Genomic DNA, 22,412 nt, shown 5'->3' with positions numbered 1-22,412 from the left:
CACCATCGCCCCCAGCGACACGACACCCATGCCACCTCCCCATGTGAAAAATGAGGGGATTACATATCTCGAGTCCAATTCAACAGATACTCCTCTAAGCTTTAAATGGATTATCTAGTCGTTAATAAAATATAAACATTATACATCTGTGATCTGTTTCCCCAAGAGGATGCTATATTAAGGACATTTCACTTTGTTTTTGTTTCGAATAATATATTTTGAAAGAAAATAAAGGAAAAGTATTTTAAGCAAGCATTTATTAAACAAAATGAAAACCTAACAGTTCAACATGAACCTGTTTGCCTGTATGAATGTGTCGAAAGTACAAGCACTTGGAAAAACATGAAATAAATAAGGCAGTTCAGAAATGACAAAAGCATGTAACAAAACATCAGAATTCACTTGGCATTTCAGTTCATGCCCGCACGGCAAACAAATTCAAGTAATCCTAGAAAGAATGAGCCGACAGTGAGGATATGCTTTCTACACCACCAACATTAAACTATGTGTTTCCTTCTAGATTTGCGTATTGCAAAATCCTTAATTATGTCTTAAAATTCTCTCTCTTGAACCATTTCAGATTCAATGCTTAACAGAACCAAAGAATTCAGCCTGGCTTGAAGCACTGGCGTAGCGTAGCTCACTTTTTATCAACTTCAATTTTGAAAATGAACGCTCCCCACTGCAATTTGTCACCATCATAGAGAGGAATATTCTTAATGCAATTTCTAGATTTGGGAATGCAGTGCCAAGCTCATCATTGTTTATTATCTTGTAAATACACAAAATTGACATGGTTTCTTTCTTTTCAAATGTATAATGCTTAAATTGTTGGCATTCAGAAATTAGGTTCGATTTCTCAAGATCTTGCTGGTAGTAAGAGGCCAGCTTTAAGCAATGTTCACTAATTTCTTTTCCATCCTTGTCTCTCAGGTCCGCGAGGAATCCAAATCTATTGCTGATATCTTTGTATGCGTCACCTTGTCTTGTTAACCCATTAATTATTGAGTCCATGATTGGCAAGTATGTTTCTATGTGAAATTTCTGCCGTCCTTGAAGGACCATATCACTCGCAGCTCCTTCAAAGCCAGTTAGACGAGAGCTTCGCTGTTTCACACGTTTACCTTGGTCACTGTAATCTGCCTCTGGCACCTTTGCCTTTGCCTTGACTTCATATTCATTAAATGTGGCTCTTATTACTTGTACATACAACTTCAATGACTGGATGATATTAACTGCAACAGAGAGGTTGATATCTTCTGTCTGAACAGTTTCGCTTGTTTCATTGAAACGTGAGAAAATGTCATTCCAAACAACGGTTAGAAAAATGGTTTCCAGCTTCTCCGTTTTTTTAAGAAGACTTAGTGCATCGTGTGTGGTGTATTTTGTTTGTGTGTTATCATTACTCAGTGAATCAAGAGCAGCTTGAATTCTTTCATAGCCATCACACAGAGCATTAACAGCATCTGCATGAGCTGACCATCTAGTGTCAGACACGCGTTTCACAATCTTGTGAGCTGGACCTACAGAAGACACCAACACATTCCAGTGATGAGTAGAAGCAGAAAGACATGTGTACAAGTGTTGAACAAAGTCAAAATAAGAAACTACCTGCACGTTGCACTCGGCAGCCTTGACACCAACTAGATTCAAGGAATGTCCTGCACAGGGAACATAAACAGCAAATTTGTTGATCTCTTTTATCCTTGCCTGTAAGCCTGAGTACTGTCCTGCCATATTGGATGCATTATCGTATGACTGGCCACAGCAATCTGATATGGGGATACCTGCCCCTTCCAAGAACTGGACGACAACATCTGCAATGTACTCTGCTCCATGGCCATGAATTGGGAGAAACTCCAGAAATCTCTCCTTTGGAGCATCATCCTTTACATATCGCACCATAAAAGTCAACTGGTCGATGTTACACACATCTGGAGTGGAGTCGATGATAAGTGAATAATACTTTGCTTCTCTCAGTTCTGAAAAAATAGCAGAGAAAACCTTTTTGCTCATCAGTGTGATGAATTCTTCACAAATATTTGGTGATAGATGGGATGGATTTCCCTTACCAGCATTCCCGTATGTTTTGATGTGTTCGTCCAGGAAGGGATCAAACTGGCTGATCAGCTCCAAAATCCCTAAATAATTTCCACTGTGCTGTGATCCTATAATCTGATCTTCTCCTCGGAATGCTAGACCCCGCAATGACATGAACTTTACAACTGCTACAACTCTTTTAAGCACATCCTGCCAGTAGGTTTGTCCATGTTTTAACTGTTCAGCTAATGTTGAGTCAATGCGGCCAGTTTCCGTTTGACGTTTCCAAAGTATTACATTGCACCTTTCATGCTCAGGAGCATGTTCATGTTCATGAATGCGGGAAGATGCATGCTTCCAGTCATTAAAACCAGTTGTACTGAATGCGGAATCAGTACTAGAAAACAAACGGCAGACAAAGCAGTAAACTGAACCTTGTGATGGGGAGTATAGCAACCATTCGCGGTTTCAAGTTCGCCATTCCACATTTTTCGCTCAAATAATGCTTGTGTTAAGCATCTTTTTGTTCTTTTGTCACCAAGTACATAAACACGGGTTGACTTGGAAAAATTGTTGTTGAGGTTTTGACAGGCTGCCGAACCTTTTTTAATCCAATAGTACCGCAATTTGTTTGTGATAGATCCCGTAGTGCAGGATCTGTGGAAGAGCATGTGACGCTCACTGATGCAGTTTCCAATATTTCTGCAGGCCGGTTGTCATCGTCTCCTCCTCCTGGTGCAGGGGAAGGCTGCTCAGCCACTATTTGTAGATGACCACTGCTAGGTGAAGTGGGAACAGCAAATAACCCCTCGGTGAACTCTTCTATGGACTCAGCATGAGCCTCAGTGTGCGCGCTTTCGCATTGTGGTTGCTCCTCAATAGAAGTGTCACTACTAGATGGTTTTTGCTGTACAGAGAAATAGGAAGACAGTTTTTGTTGATTACCATGCTTCTCTTTTCTTTCTACTTTTTTCCTTTTGGCAGCTCCACTTTCATATGAACGCCTCATTATGAGATCATGTATTGATTGGCTTTTTTTTCCTTTGCTAAACTTAACTTAGCAGGAGCAGAGCCTTTCATTCAGAGCATTTCATTCAGATAGACGTGAAAAAGGCTGGCTTGTGGCATCTTCTCGTGGATTGTGAACCTAAAAAAAAGGCAGAGTACAAGCAAATCATTTTAGTGCTGTACCTTTGAAGTTTAAAACATGCCATGAATTACAACATGGGGGTACAGTAAGGGTCCTCCATATCCCGGCTTGTGTGGTCATAGATCTCTATGAAAATGGGGATAATCCAGAGGATTTGTTTAGCTCACACACCAAACGATTATTATTAGAAGACAAGTGAAGATGGTCTGAAGACATTAAGGGTGATTACTTTGATACTCAAGTCTATGAAGCATAGACATTGACATCAAAATAAGTTGTCTTGAGTAAGCCAAGAGACACAGAACTTTGTGATGCACCTATTATTATAATACGTAGCAACATGCATGGAATCTCGTACACGAGAGCCCTTCATTTATCAGCCTTTATCCTTTTGCGGTCAATAGGTCTGGTATAAGACATGAGTTATAATAACAGCAGTCCGTATTTAAGTTTCAGCCCGACTGTACTGACTGACAGCCCACTTAATATTATGCTTCAATTCTTCATGAAACATGTCATACATGGTTCCTAGTGCTTGGGCGGCAAAGCTGTAGACAAAAGTCCACTCTTTAAACAAAGATGACTCTGTGATGCTCCAGCGCTGCCCTTTTTTATTTTGGACTATTAGGTGTCTCTTGCGACACCTATAATCCAGAAGCATTGCTTTGGCGTACAGACAGGGTGAAATGACATATAAGGAGGGACACAGTCTCTGTAGGTGTTGTTTGGTTATTTGCCCACGCATTGCCTGCCCATGACTGATGGCCATGCTAATTGCCAATCCCACCCATTCCTGCCTCTGCCTGCCCAAAACACTGTTAATTTACCATCAAGCTTTGCATTCAAAGTTCCTGCCAGCGTCTGTTCAAATCACTCTTTTGAGAGTTAACTTAATTGGAGTACACACACACTGAATGGGGTGGAAAACACGGAAGGAAACACTATGGCAAAAGGGATTAACACTCCAAGATAGCAGCAGGCGGTGCACCGTGTATGTGCAGGGCAGGTATAAGGAGCAAATCATTGCAGAAGATGCAAGATGTAAGTGTAATTGACTGAGCTCAGTTGGTTATAGTGGCGCATGTTTGAGGGGCTCAGAACTACAGGGCACAATGTGGCGGGAGGATAGCTTAGGGCAACATGCTCGCCTTGGAAGCAAAATGAGTCGGAGCAACACAAGTTGGTTCAATCCCCGGGCGTGCAAGGCAATCGGAGGATATCTTTATTGCCAGGTTCCTTTCCCTGCCTATAACATATCAATCGCTGCCTGTCATGCTCTGCTTGCTTGCATGCACCTGGTTCCCCAAACGTGTGTTGCTTCATGGAGTCCAGGGGGTAGGAGGGTTGCAGCAGCTGCCTTTAAATCCAGCCAAAGAGAGAGGCCGGCCCGGCTCAATATCTCCAAGACATGTGGTTCACCCGTCTTTAAAGTACCATTAAGCATTGTTTGGGCACAATGCAATGCGAACTGTAAAGCATGGCATGTCTTATAATAAAAATAAAACGCATTGTCTGTGACGGTGATACACTTGGCTGTGGGGCTGCGATAGGGAAGGCGGCAAACAAGCAGGTCCACCAGACACACATGCATGAGAACGACTGAAATGCTCCTGTAATTAAGGCTTTCAAAATGGCGTACAGGCCTTGGGCATCTGAATAGAAACGAGCCGAGTTCCAGTGCTGCAAAAGCCCACCCCCACACATACCTTTTCAGATCACACCCACCAACACAGGTGTGCGAAGAGTCCAATCGCTGCAGGATCTCTCTGTGTCTCGATGGACAGATGCGCTGTATCATGCGGAAATGTGCAAATTGGGGCCAATTAGTAACATTTTTTTACTTGAATATCTTGTGTTTAAGTTGAAAATGTATGCCCTTGCCTTTCAGAGACCAGTTTCAGATATGCGGGCGCGTGATATTACGGCTTGAATGTCGCGAAAGAGGCTGCCTTGTGGTTTTGAGGTGGATGAAAGGGCAGCGGCCTCTTTAACGTGAATGTCTGTGCGCCGCTCACCACTTCTGGCGAGGAGGAGCATTGGCGACACGGCCACTTAAACTGGTCCATGAAACTTTAGGAAGATCGTTGTGGGGGGACCGCTGGACCATCTGTCAGAGGGGAAGGGATGCTGCTTGGTCACGGTGGGCGGGGATTAGGGCCACAGGGGACCTCCCTTTTGATAGGTCTTCTCATCTGCAATTCCTTCTAGAACTCAAGGGTGCCTGCACTCCACCTCCTCTCCAAAAAGGCAGCGCATCGCATGGCCCCATGCCCACTCATATTTTATCTATATGAAAAGATTACATAAACACACGGGTACCCCGGCCCGTGACACAATATGCTTACCTTTTGTTTTATGTACCCACTGTTACACTGTACTCACTTGCATCTTGCATCAAAGGCACTTCAACTTGTATGTAAGAATGCTACATGTTAATATGCTAAATGTTGACTCAGTACCAAAATCACCTAGTTGATGAATCAAACTAATTCCACATCCTAATGTAGCACATAGAAATGCTCTCTGAAGTCTTTTGTCTATGGTTGAGGTCAGATAATGCAAGTGGTACGGGCCGCAGCCATTTGAAAAACTCAATGAGGCAAAGATGGCAAGATCATCAAATGTGACACTGTGCACAGTGTGAAAGAAGAACCACGTGCAGTATTACAGACCAGCGAGGGAATCCAATGTTATTTGTCCTGCTATTTGTCATACTGGAAAAGGTGTAAGGAGGACTGCCAATGTCTGAGTGCCCTATGGATGTCTAATACCAAATCTTTCCCCACGCAATAGCCCCAGGAGACCATGCCTTCTAAATGGGAAGGCACTAGAAGAATGCTAATGGCTAACAAACATGAGGCGAAAGGGAGAGTGAGAGAGAAAGCACACTAGTCCAGAAAAATACCCCCAGAAACCTGCCCTCCATATCTGGAGGAGGGATGGATCTTGGAAGCAGAGAAGGAGCAAGCAGAATACAAATAGTAAAGCTGTATGTCAGGATTAGAAGTAAAAGGCCTGAAGCACCCTGGCAAGTAAAAGACTGAAAATGTGCTCTATTGTGAGAGAATGCTGCATCTAACTGGAAACTAACTTCTAACTCCTACAGCTAACTTCTAACATCCATTGTGTTACTGGGATGAAACTTGTATTTCTGATCGCTTTCTTGCAGTGTGCCCTTTGAAAATATGTGTTGTGTAACAATGTTCTATTCTGGGGTATCACTCAACATAAACTTTTCATTAGAACATATTATAAACTGCAAAAGCAAGGGTTCAATGTGCAATTCGTCGCCCAGAAAAGGTAAACCCAATTCTATGATGGCACATTGGATCGGCTCAACCGAGGGTGTACAGTACCATAGAAATTATAAAACCTCTCCAAATGAAATGCATACATATTTCCTTAACTCGCCGCCCTCTTCCAAATAAAATACATGTGCAGTTCGAAACAGTGTGAAATGCTTGTGAGTGACATGCATTCCTCTGAACGTTATGTCTTACGTTACAGCGAATGTCTGCAGTGTGAGGACGTGGACGTTTCCGTTACATTCCTGACTGCAATTAAAGTTAAGACCACTGCCCATTGGCTGCAGGCACTTACCTGATTTGGTCGGAGTCGTCGTTGCCTCATCGGACTGGCACTCAGCTCACTGGCTCGGCTGCCGGGGACTCTGTCTCTCTTGGGCCTCTCGGGTGGGTCACTCACGTGGGGTGGGTGGGTGGATGGGTGGCCGCCGTAGCCGTGGGGTGCTGGTGTACAGACTAGTGCACAGTCAGTGCACACTGACACTGGCTAGCACTACCCACTACTGCGGCAGTGCAGACAGTGGCAGTCAGTCGCCGGCGGCCCAACTAGGTTGGTAGGCCGCACCCGCACGCACACGGCAGCAACAGGCAGGCTCTAGACTCTGAAAAGAGAGTAAAGATGGTCAGCCGACGCCATGCCTAGACACCACGTGAGGAGGTGGTGCCACGCTGCCTTCTGTGGCAACAACAACACGTCACCATGTCATTTCACAGCAGCCAATGAAAACTGCACATTCTGAGTTACTGCATAGTAACAACAGAATGGTAGTTTTTATTGGCTGTTGTTGCATTGTGGTCCCTCCCAGGCCCAGCCATGGAAGGCCTGCAATGATTTAGGATGATCCAAAAGTTGTTGTCAACTTACTACTCGAAATCAGAAAGCCGGCCCGGTGGGGGTGGGGCAGAGAGAAGACTAGAGCACTATGTTGCTTTGTTACTTCTTTACTTAGGAAGGAAAGAAGGATCATTGACCTTTAAATTAAAGTCAAGGCCAGGTCCCCGGAGGGGGAGCCAGCCGTGCATAGTTTGCCCGTCACCATGCCTCCTACTGCAGGCAGGCTGGCACGGGCACATGCTATTCTCACATAAGTGTCACGACACTCAGGATCATTCTGGGGGCCTCCTCCAGGGCCACCAGGATGGGGGGCCCGGGGCACGTGCCCCGTTTGTCCCCCCCATAGAGACATCCCTGCTATGTCTGATGGTAAAACCGCCCTACGAGAGTCTCACAAATTGGCTAGAATGGGGAAAAAAACCTACAAAAATACCTACCGCCCCAAGGATGTGGTAATTACAGGTAGGAATATGTCTGCAACCCGGCAGCATGGCATGTGACATGTAGTGCCATCACGCCAAATAGGCAGATTATTCTGGTGTACCGCCAAACCTAGCCCACTACCCTAGCTGAATATCATCCCACAAGAAACTAGAGATATATTTATTTATTTATTTATGTATATACAGGGAAGAACAATGCTCTTTGGATCACAAAGGAACGTACAATAGATAGGACATCACATTTGTTGGGAAGCAGTGAGCTTCTTACAATGGGGCGGGTTCGAGTGACATTCCGACCAGGTTGTAGAAGGGAGTAAATGGAAAAGTCACCAGGGACAGTACTTGGGTGGACATTCATAGAGGACAATCAGAATTTGACGTTTTTAAGTGCAGGTAGGCAGTACGGCCAGCTGTGTTAGGGATGTGGCCATGGTGGGTGAAGTGCTAGAGTTTAGGCAGAGTAGTGAGGGACAGAGGCAGGTTAGTGGTGAGAGAAGCATGTTAGCTTGAAGGCAGGTGAGAGGTAGGTTAAGAGGGTAACTCAGAGGCGAGGAGGCAGGGTTTTAGTTTGGTTTTGGACGAATCAGTGTGGACTCTTTCTCCGATGTCTGGGGAAGAAAAAGTCATGCAAGTGGAGCAAGAAGAGAGAAAGAGTGGAAGCGAGAGGAGGCACGGGGAAGGCGAGGAGCCCCGAGGGTAGTCGAGGAGCCAGAGCAGAGAATACGAGAAGGCTTGTAGAGTTGGATAGAAGAGGATAGAGAGGTGCCTTACCGTGGATAGATTTGCGAACCAGGGGAAGAAATGTAAATCTGCCCCTGTTTTGCATCATCAGCCATCCAGCCTGGTGACGGCACAAGGAAGTAGGTGTGAAGTGAGGGAGTTCAAAGAGAGTCCTGGTAGCGAAGTTAATGAACTTGACGAGAGGACAGAAAGCATAGTTGTGGAGCCCAAAAAGGATGCTGGCACAGTAGTCCAGTTTAGAGAAGACAGGAGGGGTTAAGAGATGCTTGGTGGTGTCCTAAGGAAGAGAAAGAGATGTTTGCATGTATGGGTGTGCTTAAATGACGATAGCTGACAGGTTTGCTGTTGGCTACCTAGCTGCATAGGCCAGCAGGAGGACAATTAACAGCGCTTGAGCCGCATACATGATGGAAAGCCGCAGCAGTAGGTGGGGGATTCACACCACAGCCACAATGCTGGGAAACGGAGTGCTGCACCACCATGTGCCGGAGCTCATTATGCGGTCTGCGGGAGACAGGCAGCATCTGGCACAGCAAGAGAGGAGACCGGCCGTGTTGAGGAGGAGGCGGATACGGAGATGGAAGCCCCACATCCCTATGCTCAGACCATCACCCCGGAGTGACACAGACCAGCAACTGATTACACTCTACTGCCTGGACAGAGATAGCATCACAGACCTTTTGGAGGTGGTGAGGCTGGACCTACACATTTCAACCAACCTGTGCAAAATCATCTGCATCTTCTGACGGTGGTGTCAGCCCTGAACTTCCGCGCGATAGGCACATGTCAGCACACTACAGGACTATCTCAGCTTGCCTTCTCCATGGGTGGTTCTTCCACAGGTGCTCCATGCACTTCTGAACTTGCACAGGCATAGATTTCCTCCCCACTACGCAGAAGGCGATCAATGCTACAAAGACTGGGTTTGATCAAATAAAGTGTCCACACACATCCCATCAAACACCGATGTGCCCAGTTCCCTGGGCCAACCCCTGTTTCCATGGCCTTGCACAACAGCGGGTCTATGGAGACACATGTAGCGTGGCGGACCTGGCTGCTAGATAAGTCACTGTGCCTGTACACACTGGTTACCTGCCTACACCACGTTCTCCCTCATTGTCACTGAATCCTCCTCCTCACCCATCAACCCCACTACGCGGGACACAACCAACAGTGTCACCAAATGATTTTGTGTATGCAGGAACACCATATCTTAATTCTGCTCTCACAGCTACAGGTATCAAAAAGCTATAGTGCTGGGTCACAACAAAGGAATACAATGGACTTTCAGAAAATTGAAAAGATGCATAGGTGATGTGACGGAACAAGGAAGTTCGATGTTAGGTCTCTTTCTTAAAGAAAGGGAGCATGGTGGTTGTTCGATTGCTAGCAGGATATACAAATGTATTGTGTCTGCTTATCAGGAAAATTCTGATTTGAGAGATGAATGGGGAAGGAGACTAGGGTGTGTGATTTCGCCCGAGATGTGGTTGGATATGTGTGCGAACTTTAAACTTTGTGCTGTTGATCTGGTGGAACGGTCTCGACAGATAAAGATCCTCAATAGAGTGTTTTGGAGCCCGGAACGAATGTTTAAGAGGGGGTTGATGGATTCGGATGATTGCTGGTGTTGTGGGAATGGACAGGGAAGTCTGGAACATCTACTGTGGGAATGTGTGCTTGTACGGGATTTTGGCATGATGTTTGTGGTGCCTGTCTGCGTGTTTTGAATTTGGATGTTGAATTGGATTTTGTGACAATGATTTTGGGAGGTGGAGAATTGCTGGAGGATCTCTCTGTGTCATGGAAAAAGTTTTTATTCGGTGGAGCTTGTCTTGGGCAAAAAGTTGGTCCTGAGGGGCTGGAAGTCACGGAATGCGCCTACTCTTGATGATTGGGTTGAGGGGATGTCTGCCCTTGCATCCATGGAAAGGGTGGTTTTCAAGAGGCAAGGGAAGTTGAGTGTGTACGGAAAGGTGTGGGATGACTTTCTGAGTATTTACTGATTTATTGCAAGTTATGTATATATAATATTCTGTTATTCTGTGTATTTTTGCTGAGTATTAATTGTTCTGATTGTTTGATTAGCTATATGTAAAACTTTATAAATAAACAAATAAAAAAATAAATTAAAAAAAAGAATACAATGGACTGTCGTAAATCCCAAGTACAAACAGTGGCATGATCAGAGGAGGGCGACACAGACATGTATTGATCTGGTGACACCGATCCCCTCCCCCGTGGTTCCTCCAGGGCCACAGCTCTCACTCTAAGCACTGTTTTGCATCATAAGCCATCCAGCCTGGTGACAGTACGAGGAAGTAGGTGTGAAGTGAGGGAGTTCAAAGGGAGTCCTGGTAGCAGAGTTAATGATCTTGCCTAGAGGAAAGAAAGCATGGTTGGGGAGACCATATTGTTGCAAACACAAACAACAATCAAATGACACATTTGGTTCTACAATGAATAAAATCCTGAACCCAAGTGTCGTTTTTGTTCTTAGTGATGTTGTTGAGGGCACATTGGTGGCACATACTGCGATGTGTGCATTTGAAGAACCCCTTCATTGGTTGGTCCGTGCACACATGTATCTGTCTCTCCCCTTTCCGGGTGCACACGAATCTTGGACTTCATGTGCGTTCGAGTCTTGGTGCCCGAGTGAACACACATTCTCTATTCCCAGGGATGGACTGTTGGGAGTCCACATCGAAATTATGTAAAAGATGCCTATGTTTTTCAAAACATGTTTGCGTCACGTGGTGTGGCTTAGTCTCTTGAGTGATCCTTCATACAGTCTCTGTGCTTGCCTGAGATCCCCGCTTCTCAGGGATCAGTAAGTCTGCACCTGCCCTAATCATAGTCTTCTCCTGTGCGTCTAAGGTGGGCTCAGCAATGCATTGCGAAGAATGTGTGCACATGACATGCACGTGCAGTGTTGACCTGTACTTATTGAATCTCTCGTGATATATTGTCCCAGGACCCGGCGCGCCGCGCGTGATTGATTAGTGCACGCTAATGAAACGGAAAGAGCGCATTAGTCGGGGTATCTCAATGGCAGCCCGAGAGCGCATTCTGCCTGAAAGTGACGATGACGAAGATAATGATGCATAGCAAGGAAGCGCCTAGATGCCGCCCGGGCTATGTGCGCTATGCAAATGACGAAATAAAATAAATAAATAAATAAGGATGCGGCCTTAGCAATGGTAATGACCGATGCATTGCCCACTGGGATTTGTCAGTCAGCGGTGCTGCCCACACACACTAGGGTCTGTGGCATTGAGCACAGGGGCGCCAGCGGTTCTTGTGCATCAGTGGGACATTATGATAATGATGTGCTATTTATATAGCGCCTTAACCCAAAGCGCTTTACAGAGCACATATTTACATGCAATATCACCCAACCTTTATCGACCTAGGAAGGATGAAAAGCTGATTTGGCCTTGCCAGGATTCGAACCTGTGACCTGCAGATCACGCTCAGATCGCAGCAGCGAGCGCTCAACCCGCTGAGCTATCTTACTGGCCACGATCCGGTGGGTGGCAGGCAGCCGCACCAAAATCTTCTTCCTGAACCTCTTGTAGGGTGCGGCTATGAGGAGCTGCATTTAGGTTTTAACAAGTCTTGTGATGTTTAGGTTTGTTGTTTCAAGTACACACAGTGCAAATCAAATTTGGTTACAAAATGATGTGTTTGGGTGGAGTGTGTGTGAGTGCTGGGCGTGGAAATATCGAACCCCTTCCATTAGGTAACAAGTGCTGCAATATTCTGGGGTGCATTCTGATGCGCTGTGAAACGGACTATCCCAGGTGATTTCTTAGTGAGGTGGCACATCTGTCTGTGATTTTGTAGGCGTGTATTTTTTGAGGGTATGCATACCTGAGTGTGGCGGTAGTGGTCTTTGTAGTGTGTATGTGTGATGTTTTGTTAACAGGATGGAGGGCTGCACGAGGGCATGCATTGAGCTTACCAGAGTCTTTGTGGGCGCCTTTGTGTTATAATGCATTACTGGTGTGATGTTGCGGATCAGTTGTTGTGCAGCCTGGACCTGGGATGTATGTGTATTTGCTGGTCTTCTGCACTGTGTTTAGATTACATTACTTGCAAATACTCCGCTTCACACTGACCCTTTGCGCATATAGAAAATCTAGTTGTATGACGCAACATTGGGTTTTGGAGGGGACTGGGTGTTGGGGCATTTCGCAAAGGTTCAGGCTCTGTGTGGTAGTCAACCTGTGAAATCAAAAGTTGCTTAAGTTAGGTCCGTTTTGATGTGAGTATTTGTGTCTTTGGAGTAATTAGTGGGCGTGTGTCTATATGTGTATGAGTGTTACATTGGTACAAACGGCACCCCTTACATTGTGTGGTGCATCGGACAGCGCGCCGACTTTGACGTCATGGATCGGAGGCGTTTGCAGTGTGAGCAAGCATGGAACATGTTAGGGTGTGGCCATACGGTTTGGGTTGAAATGGGCGAGTAGGGGCATGTGTGGGGCGGGGCATCTCCCTGCTCACATCATGCCAAACATGTTGCAGTATATGTTGTGCCTTGCTAGCACAAGGTCCTGAATAATTATGCATGTTCCGCAAGGGCTTCCGTTGCACACGCGAGCAGGCTTGCTATGCGTGGGTTTGCGCTACTGCACTGTTGATAGTTTCTTATGCTATGATGTGTTTGTTCTCCTGTGTGTTGTTTAGGGTGTCTCTTGATCTTATGTCTCCCCGTCTGGCTTTGCGGGTCACAGAGAGAGTGAATGAGAGGGGCTGGGTGCCCCCCCCCCTTCCAGGACGTGGATGATGGGCCTGCAGCAAAATGAGGAGAAACCCTGCGAAAGACTCCCATGGACTTAGTCCTTTAGCAGAGGCCAGTCCCATTGCCAGAGCCCAGACTTGTCTTGGGGGTTAGGCACTCCCTATTTCAGGGTTGGGGGTCTCCCCATTACATCCATCCACTAGGGCGCTTTAATACTGAAAGTCCTATTGCCTGGTTGTTAGTACTCACGGAGAGCCATACCAGCTCTACGGCCAGACCCAAACGCTCAGACCATGAATTGATTAATTCGATTTCAGTGGAAAAGGTGTGTCATTCTGCTGAGGTCACCTTCCAGTGTGTTGATACACTTCCTTAGCTCTGTACAGCTAGCAAGGAAATCTGTCTATTCAGTTAAACACACAGACCTGGACTTCAGGAGCCCTTTGGATACAAAATGAACATTGTGGAATTCGATTCATGATATTTAACTCACCTGTGCTGAGTGCAAACATTCTAAACCAAAAAACCTTTCTTCTCCAGCCCCTTTTCAGCTCACCAACAATACAATGACCCTCATTACGAGTCTGCTGGTAACCTGGCACTGCTACCGGTGACTTACTGGCAGACTCGCCTTACCTTTACCGGTACCAGTTATACAGAGTTACCAGAATCTTACAAGTGCCGGCAATGGCGGTAAATTCCCATTCAAAGAAGTCCTATAGGACTCTATTGAATGAACTTGCACCCATCACGGGCACCGGTAGTAGCAGTGCCAGTGATAGGAGCAATTGTTTGCCGGTAGGGGCCTGAACTCCCGGCAGATCAGGCCTGCCGGTAGTTCACTGCACCTAACAGAAAAGTCAAAGTGTGCCAGTCCGGGGAAAAATGCTGGATCCAGAATTACAGGCCCTTTTACCAGCATTTTTGCCAGACCGGCACACTCATAATGAGGGCCAATGTCACTGTTGCCTCACGCAAGGAAAGCTTTATTCACATCCAACAGCCCCTCTTACTTACCGAGGGCTTCCTGGACTTCTGATCCACATGCTTTGGGAGGCAGAGAGACCCACATCCAAGCCAGAAGCAACAGAGTGGCCAGAAGATCACGAGAGGGGGACAAGCCACAAGTCGAGACCACTTCCAAGATCCAAGTTGGTGGCTGCCCTTGTGCCAGGTCCCTACCACAGAGCAAAACCAAAAGCCCATGTGAGCTCATGGTTTACCCCTGAGTTAAAAGTGCTCCTCACCGAAAAAAGAAAACTAGAAACTCTTTGGAAACTCAAACCCTCCCCTGAGAACAAAACCAACTTAGTCTCCATGTCCTCTAACTATAAAAATGAGATCATCCGTACCAAACTAGAGACCTATAATAACAGAATAAATCAAGCAGGCTCTAGAACCAAAGAACTTTTCACCATCCTGCGAGAAATTGAGACATCCAACCCACCTATAGATATATGTACAAAAGACAAACTTTGGTGTACTAACATTCAAAGTGCACTGACCAATAAAATGACCAATCGTCAGACCAAAATAGCGGACAAACGTAAACTACTTACCAACCAAGCAAATACTAAACCCCTCAAGGAAGCACAGAACCAGCCACCTCTTCCCCCACTGCTTCACGGCTTCAAATTCTCAAATGTTTCTGTACCAGATGTACAAAAAATCATTGCCTCTCTAAAACCATCCAACTGCCCGGGCGACAGCTGTCCAGCACAGATCATCAAGGATGCAGCCAGAGAGTTGGCCCCATTCATTACTAAACTTATCAACTCTTCCTATACCCAGCAACCTGAAGGAATCCTGGGTACTCCCACTACTCAAAAAACAAACTCTCGACCCCACTATTCCAACCAATTACAGACCGATCACTACGATCCCATTTTAACTAAAGATTCTGGATAAGGTTGCATTGTAAGCAACTTCAATTCAACACTACAGCTAAGTCAATGCCTAGTCTGGGATGCTGATGGAAGCCCTTATTGATGTATATTTATGTCCAGTTCATTTACTCTGGATGACAACCCTTATATAGCATGTTTCTAGGTAAGAGAAAGCGTGAAACACAGCGCCTTTGTTGTCTTTTAAAGCTAACCTGTGTTTTCTTCTTCTTCTCCTCACAGGCCGCTGTGGTGCTGCGAGTGGAAGAGAGCGCGATGAAAAACAGGCCCCCGAAATACGTTAAAGTAAGTACAGCGCTGTGCAGTTGTTTAATATTGAAAGCAAACCTGAATATGTCTCTTTTCCTTTGCAGATGTTGCTGTGGTGCTCCGGATGGAAGCGTAGCGTAGTGCGATGGAATTCAGGTAAGACTGATGGAATGCGATGTTTTGGAAGCGCGCGTTCTAATATTGTTTTTCCCTTTCTCGTTATTGCAGGTCGCAATGTTCGAACAGCAGCTGTGGTAGTGGTTCGCCGGAAGTCCTTAAGCTAGTACTCGCAGGTTAGTGATGTTTCTTCTTCTCTCGGTTTCCACAGATTGCAGCCCAGTTGAGATGCTGAGTGCTGGATGATGTTTTCTCAGGTAAGAAAGAATAATCTTGTTCTTGTTCTTGCAGGATTACAGGAAGATGCTGAAGACCTGGAGCTGGATACGGTGAGCATCACGCTGCTGGTTGCAGAATAACACGAAGCGTGTTCTGCAGTCAGGGTGTGGTTTATATAGCCCAGGTAAAGTAGTACCAGGGAAAGTAGTTCCAGGCCTGCCACACCCAAAACACTAGACCGCATGGCTTGGTTCTTAGAACTAGATTGTGTGGTTGCTTCCATGTTGGATTTAAAGGCCCATGTACATAATTGGGACCTAGTTTGAACAGCCCTTCCTTCCTACATATGAGCCTGGTGCCAAAGGTGCTAGGACTGGCTCCAGGAGCCCTTTTGCTGGTTCTAAGGCCCTCAGGGTTCTGGTGGGAGTCTGCTTCTGGCACAACTTGTACCCCCTCACAGTGGTCATGACAGCCCGCTTCAAAACACAGTTCAACAAAACTTGCAAGTGGTTGCCTTCCCCAAGTTTGTTACCCTTTGGTTCTCCTTCAGTCAGGTTTAGACCGCTTTCGTATGTCGAATACTTTCGAATGTGTGTGGCTTTCTTTACAGACCTTTGCAGGACCACTTCGACTAAAAGTTCAAGATTCAACTTTCACTCTGCCCTTCTCTAGGAGTTCATTTTGCTTATGTCGCTTTTGCAGTTCATTTGCTTTATCGTTTCACACAATGCACCTTTCATGGAGACTTTCGAATGGGCTACGTCCTTTCACTGGACACTCCGTTACTCAGTATCACCGATTTATTTCAATGTTCATTCACAGGTCTGCCTTTCTTCGTGTCTCATCCACATGTGTGCAGCCTTCACTTGCAATATAATGTTGCCACTTCAAACTTTCTTTAACACATCTCGGTCCTTGGCCCTGCCACTCTTCCCTGCACTGCCTACCTGCAATACGGGACTGTCTCTGTATCCTACAGCCCCTTCTCCCGGCACTTACCTTGCACTTGCCACCAGCTGGCACTATTATTTATCTTGTATTCTACTAATCATGTACTGCACTCTCCTTGCACTTGCCACCGGCTGGCCCTATTACTTATCTTGTATTCTACTAACCATGTACTGCACTTCCCCTCTCCCGTTCCCCTTGCACTTTTCCCAGTCCCCCTACCCTTGCACTTGCGCGATCTGAATGACACCTGGCCTAGTAGGATCGTTGTCTGTTTTCCCCTTGTCCCCCCCAGCCTCGTCGCGCCTTAAAACACTTGTGTATAGGTGCGTTACAAATGCCATACCATATCATATCATAACACACACCAGTCTCTCAGCTCGCTTGCCAACTCACCGGCTGTGTGCGTTTCTTTCTTGGTTTTAGGATTTCCCACTCACGAGTCAAGGTTAGTGCCACAGGCTTGGCCTCGCCTCCCCCACTCTGCTGTTCACCCGTGAGGGTCACTGACGTCTGTGAACCACAACGCAGCCTTCTGATGTGTGATCTGGCCTTCACCACATATCTTTTGCAGCCTGTCGGAGGCAACAACCTCCAGTAGGAAACTCTTGGGGTTTTTGACCCACTGCGCTTGTCCCTTGGTCCGTCACTCTGCTCCAGTAGTTTTGCCTTTGCCCCGGAAGTTCTTGCTCGTACTCGTGTTCCACCTTGCTCAGAGTGTGTCTCTAGGTTCTGTCTTTCATTAATGTGAGGAGAGCTAATTGGTATCAGGTGTTTGCACTTAAAGTCAAGTGCCTGACTTTGCCTGACCCAATTAACCGGACATGTCCAGTACAACGTATGGGAGTTAGTCTTGTTACTCTCAGTCACCCTCTTCCTCGGCCCAGTGTTTGTGTAAAAAGTGGGCTAGGGGGATCTCATAGAATACTAAAAAATAGGATTGGTTAGATGAACAAAAAAGGGGAGAATACCGTATTTCACCATCGGCTGCCTCACCCCCACTCCCTGAAGACCCTTCACCCATGTAATCCTCCCGCAGTGGTCCACCCCCAGCAACTGGATCCAAAAGCGATGGCCGTGTCCTGGCCACCTGGATGACAAGTCACAGACGACTAGTGAGCGAGACACAGTTTGGTTTCTCACATACCTTTCCCCTATGCAAGGTGGATAGGTTTGTTCACAAAGGATAGGAGGAAGAACGAGATGGGGTCAAGGAGGTTATGATCCACTTACAGGTGGAGGAGAGAAATGTAAAGGTTCACTCGACCAACACTAGAACCCCTGTTTAGTTCCCCCTTCTGACTACGAATGATGACCCGTCTGCTCCCAAGACCTGGTGCAGGAGTGAGTTCAGTGGTATGGGACCCTGGAAAGACCGCATCTGGAGGTCAAAGAAACAGGATTTGGGAATCCTGTGAGCCTGCAACACCTGAGACAAATGAGTCAAGGCAACCTCCTGGCAACTCTAAAGACTTGGCTCAAGAAGCTTGAAAGCCTGGCCGCCAGCACCCAGCTGAGAAGACCTTTTCCAGAGAAGACCATCTTGAGGACTTGTGAGAGTTCCCATCTTCTCTTTTATTTGGCCCTTACATGACATAATCCCCCCCAAAAAATATTAACCACACGGAACATGTTCCTGGCATAGTACCTGATCCAATATGTACTACGTAACACTCCAAATGTTACTTCTTTGGAGATTGCATTTTTTTTTTCAGCTTGTCAATATGCCCTGAGCATGGCGTGTTGTGTGGTATTTTGTGTATTCTGTGTTTGGTGCCTGGTGGCATGGAACACTCTACCAATATACCTTGTTTATGTTGTGTCCGTTCGGATTCTAGGGGGTGGTGGAGTGGTGGTAGATATGTGTCTCACTGTGCTTTTGTGTGTGTTAGGCACTGTGGACAATTGTGTGCTGTGCTCAATGTATCCCTTATTTTGTTTCATCAGTCCGAACCTACTGCAATGCGTGCAACATTGGATGTGCTGGTTGTGGATGTTTGTGACTCTGGGACACTACATTCTTCCTACCGTTTCAACCTCCGCACCTACAGTATAAAAATATCTATACAATTTCCTGGGCTTAAAAAGTGAAGATCTTGAGTTTGGCTGGTCCCATTTTTAAATTTTCTTTCGCACATATGACCTCAGCCTAATGCCCGGGGGCATGCAAAAATCTCAAAGATCGAAGAAGGCTGTTTTGATATATAGGGACGGAAAACGTAATTTTTCAGCTCCTACAGAAATCACAATTAAAAAATCTCTTATTTGGGCATGAAAACGCTGGTGAAATGTCACCAACTTTTCTATGAGTCTTTGGATTTGGCCAGATTAATTGCAAGCCAAATTTGGTGAACTTTCATGGACAAGAACAAACATTATCGAGGGAGCTATTTTAGCCTTTTGCTATTAATTGGTTGAGAGTCTTGTTTTGCGCGACAGTGACGAACCAAATCGTATCTAGGCACAGATGTTATATGAACGAACAGTGAACAGGTACCAGTTCCGGAAAAAAGTACTCAATGGCTATGACCAGAATCCAGTTGACCTAATTAAAATGATAGGTTTTTAACTCTTTACGGAACTGAAAAAAGACTCTACTTGACTAATCTCCCGTGGGAGGCTGTTCCATAGTTTAGATCCGTATACAGATAATCTATGATCTCCTCTATGCACACAGGAGGAAGAAGGGATTGCCAAAAGCAGCCTATTCCCTGATCGGAGGATCGGAGTTGGTTGCAAAGACTTCACTTTTCTGCTAAACCTAAAGGGGCTAGGGTATTCAAACATTTGTATATGATTCACCCAATCTTAAATGTAATCCGAACCTCCACAGCTAGCCAATCAGTGCAGCAAGGCCGCCCCAAAATGGGTGAGGACTTCCTCACTCCAAACACCATTCTGACCGGCCCTTTTGTGTCTTCTGCAGCCGATGTGTTTGCTTGGCAGGAGCCTGGCAAGAAGGCTGTCACAGTAATCCAGTTGTGAATTTACCAGGGCCCCCACCACTCCCCCACCCCTGCCACAGGGTCCTTCTCAGGAACGAAGGGACCATGTGGGGCTATGAGTCCTCTGTGGGGGCAGCTGAACGTACACACATTTGTGTATTCTTATAGGTATTAAGGTTTTTACAAGTCCTGAGGAGTTCTGTGTCCAAATATATGCACAGCAGGCCAGTGGCATATGTGTGCCCCATAGAAATCCACAATATAATACACCATTGAGTGGAACAGCCAACATGTGTCTTTTGGCTTGTGCATGCAAACACACACAGGCGTACACACTCGCATACACAAATAGTGGGCAGGCCACGTGTTTCATTTATGTTTTAACAATGCAGAAAATGCCTCTGTGTCTGAGATCCAAAGATGCCAATTATGCTGATGGTTAATGACTAGCGCGACGAGGAAGCAAATGAAATCACTGGCGACTGTCACTGTGCCATTTAATGCCACCATGCTCCATTGGGCAACTGGGCGCTAATCAGGATAAAGGCCGGATATGACGCCACCGGAGGGACAAGAGGTTGAAAAGAACGTTGATATAATACGTTATTTGTATAGCGGCTTTCTCCAAAGCGCTTTACATAAAACATTTTTGTACACTATTATTATTACCCAATCGAAATTGGTACTCACTTTAATGACGGCGGAAGGGTGAAAGGCTGAGTTGAGCTTGCCACGTTTCAAACCTGCAAATCAAACACAGATTGCAGCAGCGATCGCTTTACACACTGAGCTATCTTACCGGCTATATACAAGTATTGCTATTGTTTAGGGTGACCGACATAGAAGTAGGACTAAGGTAAATACAAATGCAGCTGTAGTCCTACTTCTACTTCGATGGGCTGTTGCGGAGGTGGAGAGCAGGGAGGCGGGCGTGCTCACAGGCACTACTCTCATTGGACGAGAGCGCTGGAGAGGGGAAGGAGGAGGAAATGGGGGAGTGAAAAGCATTTCACGCTCCCATTTGCGCCAGAAGAGTCATGCCAGGACGTGATTTCAGGCTTTTGAAATCGGTCCCGGTAAAAACTCCCAGTTCCCCGGGACGGAGGGTGATTTCCCGGGACTGTCCCAGGAAAAACGGGACGTCCTGTCACCCTATTTTATTAGGCACTCTGCAATCTTTTCCAAAACAGATGTGCAGGCGCATGCGAATCTCCAAGGGAAGTTTGGGTGGGCTTGCTGGTTCCTGTAGCTTTCGCTTCCAGCCTGAACCTACTGAAAGCTGCTTTAAGATGCTTAACGTTTCAGCAAAGGCTGGCAGAGCTTCCTGGCTGGTTCCGCTAGATTCTTTGGAATAACAATACACAGAAAAGCGTCAAGGGTTGCAGAAAGAGAGAGACATGTTGGGAGGACGAGAGGGGTGAGGGCCGAGGAGGGCATGGGGTCCGCAAGAGGGAATGGAGATTAGTGCATCTGGGAATGTTATCCAGAAGGGCAGCAGTTTAAACTCTCTGGTAGGACATCTCAGTAGGTTAATGGCCCTGCTGCAGAAAACTATGTGTTGCCTGCAGATCCCATACTTGAATCTGTGTAAGAACAACTCCGCCTTTCATTCTTATTAGTAAAGTTGGAATGCGCAATTGTAAGATTTCGAGTGAGAGCAGCACAGTCAGCAGTCACGTGCCTGGCCTTCCTGTGTCCTCTTCTTTGATTGTTGAGAGATTGACACATTGAGAATTATTGAGGTTTATAGTATCACATTGTCATTAATGAATACAGGCATGGAGCTTTGAAAAGCCCATGGGGCTGGGGAAGAGTCAGTCGTGCATTAGGTGCGCACGAAGCATCATCCCGCGGAGTTTGCTTCCATGAGGACCACTGAGGAACATTGACAGGGAAAGTCCATGACTGCAAGACAAGAACCTCGGAAGGGCCAGTAGGAGGGAGGTAGGGTCCATCAAATAGCAAGTATTCATGGTGCAGACGTTCACCCCTCTGGTGTTGCTTAAAGAAATACAATTTAGTTGGGAGATTTTGCAATATTATGAGCTCTCTCTACCTTGGGATAAGCACAGAACTCTGCAGTGGTTTTTTTCAGTTGAAAACAAAGGAGTAGTTCTGGTTGCTTTGTTACAGAATCAGCCAGGTGTAAGCCATTAGCCAATTAGATACTTTGTTTCTTTGGCCATCCCTGGCAGGAGAGGATCTCACCTTTTGTCCCTTTCTATTAAGTTTATACTTTGTTTGCTTTGAACATGTGCTGGCTGGAAAGGGTCATTATTTTCTGCAACATTTTATCAGCTTGAAATTGACATGAGATTAACACAAATCTGTCACTTGAACCGCTTGGCAATTTTTGAAACCCCAAGAATCCCAAATACAATGAAAATGTGGGTTTTTGGGGGGTTCGTACAAATGTATTTGCCCACGTTTAACCGGGAGCAGAACACAGCATAATATGAGCGTGCACTGCGCCTTCTGATCGTTCTTTACATCTGTGCATTGCTGACAGACTGTAGGAGAGTGGATCACAGACATTTAGTGCACAAAGGTTGTGTAGTCTGAGCGATGGATGGCGGCCGATATCCAGATTGTATAGCCTGTTGATAGATAAACCCAACCCCAAAAGCTCGGCACTGAAAGAGCTATGGAAAAAGGACTTGGGCACAAATATAACGGAGAAAGAATGGGAACGGATACTGGGGTACCCCAAGGAAGTGTCGAGAAACTCTCGCTTCAAGTTGATACAACTAAATGTATTGTACCATACAA

The 22,412-nt window shown here is 46.1% G+C and overlaps 1 protein-coding gene across 1 annotated transcript; it reads right to left on the bottom strand.

The window, feature by feature from the left end:
* Positions 1–286: 286 nt before the first annotated feature.
* LOC138513119 (zinc finger MYM-type protein 1-like) lies at positions 287–20,449 on the bottom strand. The gene is made up of 2 exons (XM_069627770.1): positions 20,334–20,449; positions 287–3,187 (listed from the first exon to the last, which is right to left on the bottom strand). Exon 2 carries the CDS (start codon positions 2,212–2,214, stop codon positions 583–585), a length of 1,632 nt encoding a protein of 543 aa, XP_069483871.1. The 5' UTR covers positions 2,215–3,187; positions 20,334–20,449; the 3' UTR covers positions 287–582.
* Positions 20,450–22,412: the final 1,963 nt, after the last annotated feature.

This window comes from Ambystoma mexicanum, chromosome 12 (assembly GCF_040938575.1).
Source record: "Ambystoma mexicanum isolate Mex_15411 chromosome 12, UKY_AmexF1_1, whole genome shotgun sequence".
Taxonomy (NCBI): domain Eukaryota; kingdom Metazoa; phylum Chordata; class Amphibia; order Caudata; family Ambystomatidae; genus Ambystoma; species Ambystoma mexicanum.
The sequence above is the reverse complement of the archived record's forward strand: the minus strand, read 5'-3'. Positions and strand labels throughout refer to the sequence as shown.

Coding starts and splice junctions, on each gene's coding strand:
- LOC138513119 (XM_069627770.1), bottom strand. CDS start 2,214: ATGTCATTGCGGGGTCTAGCATTCCGAGGAGAAGATCAGATTATAGGA.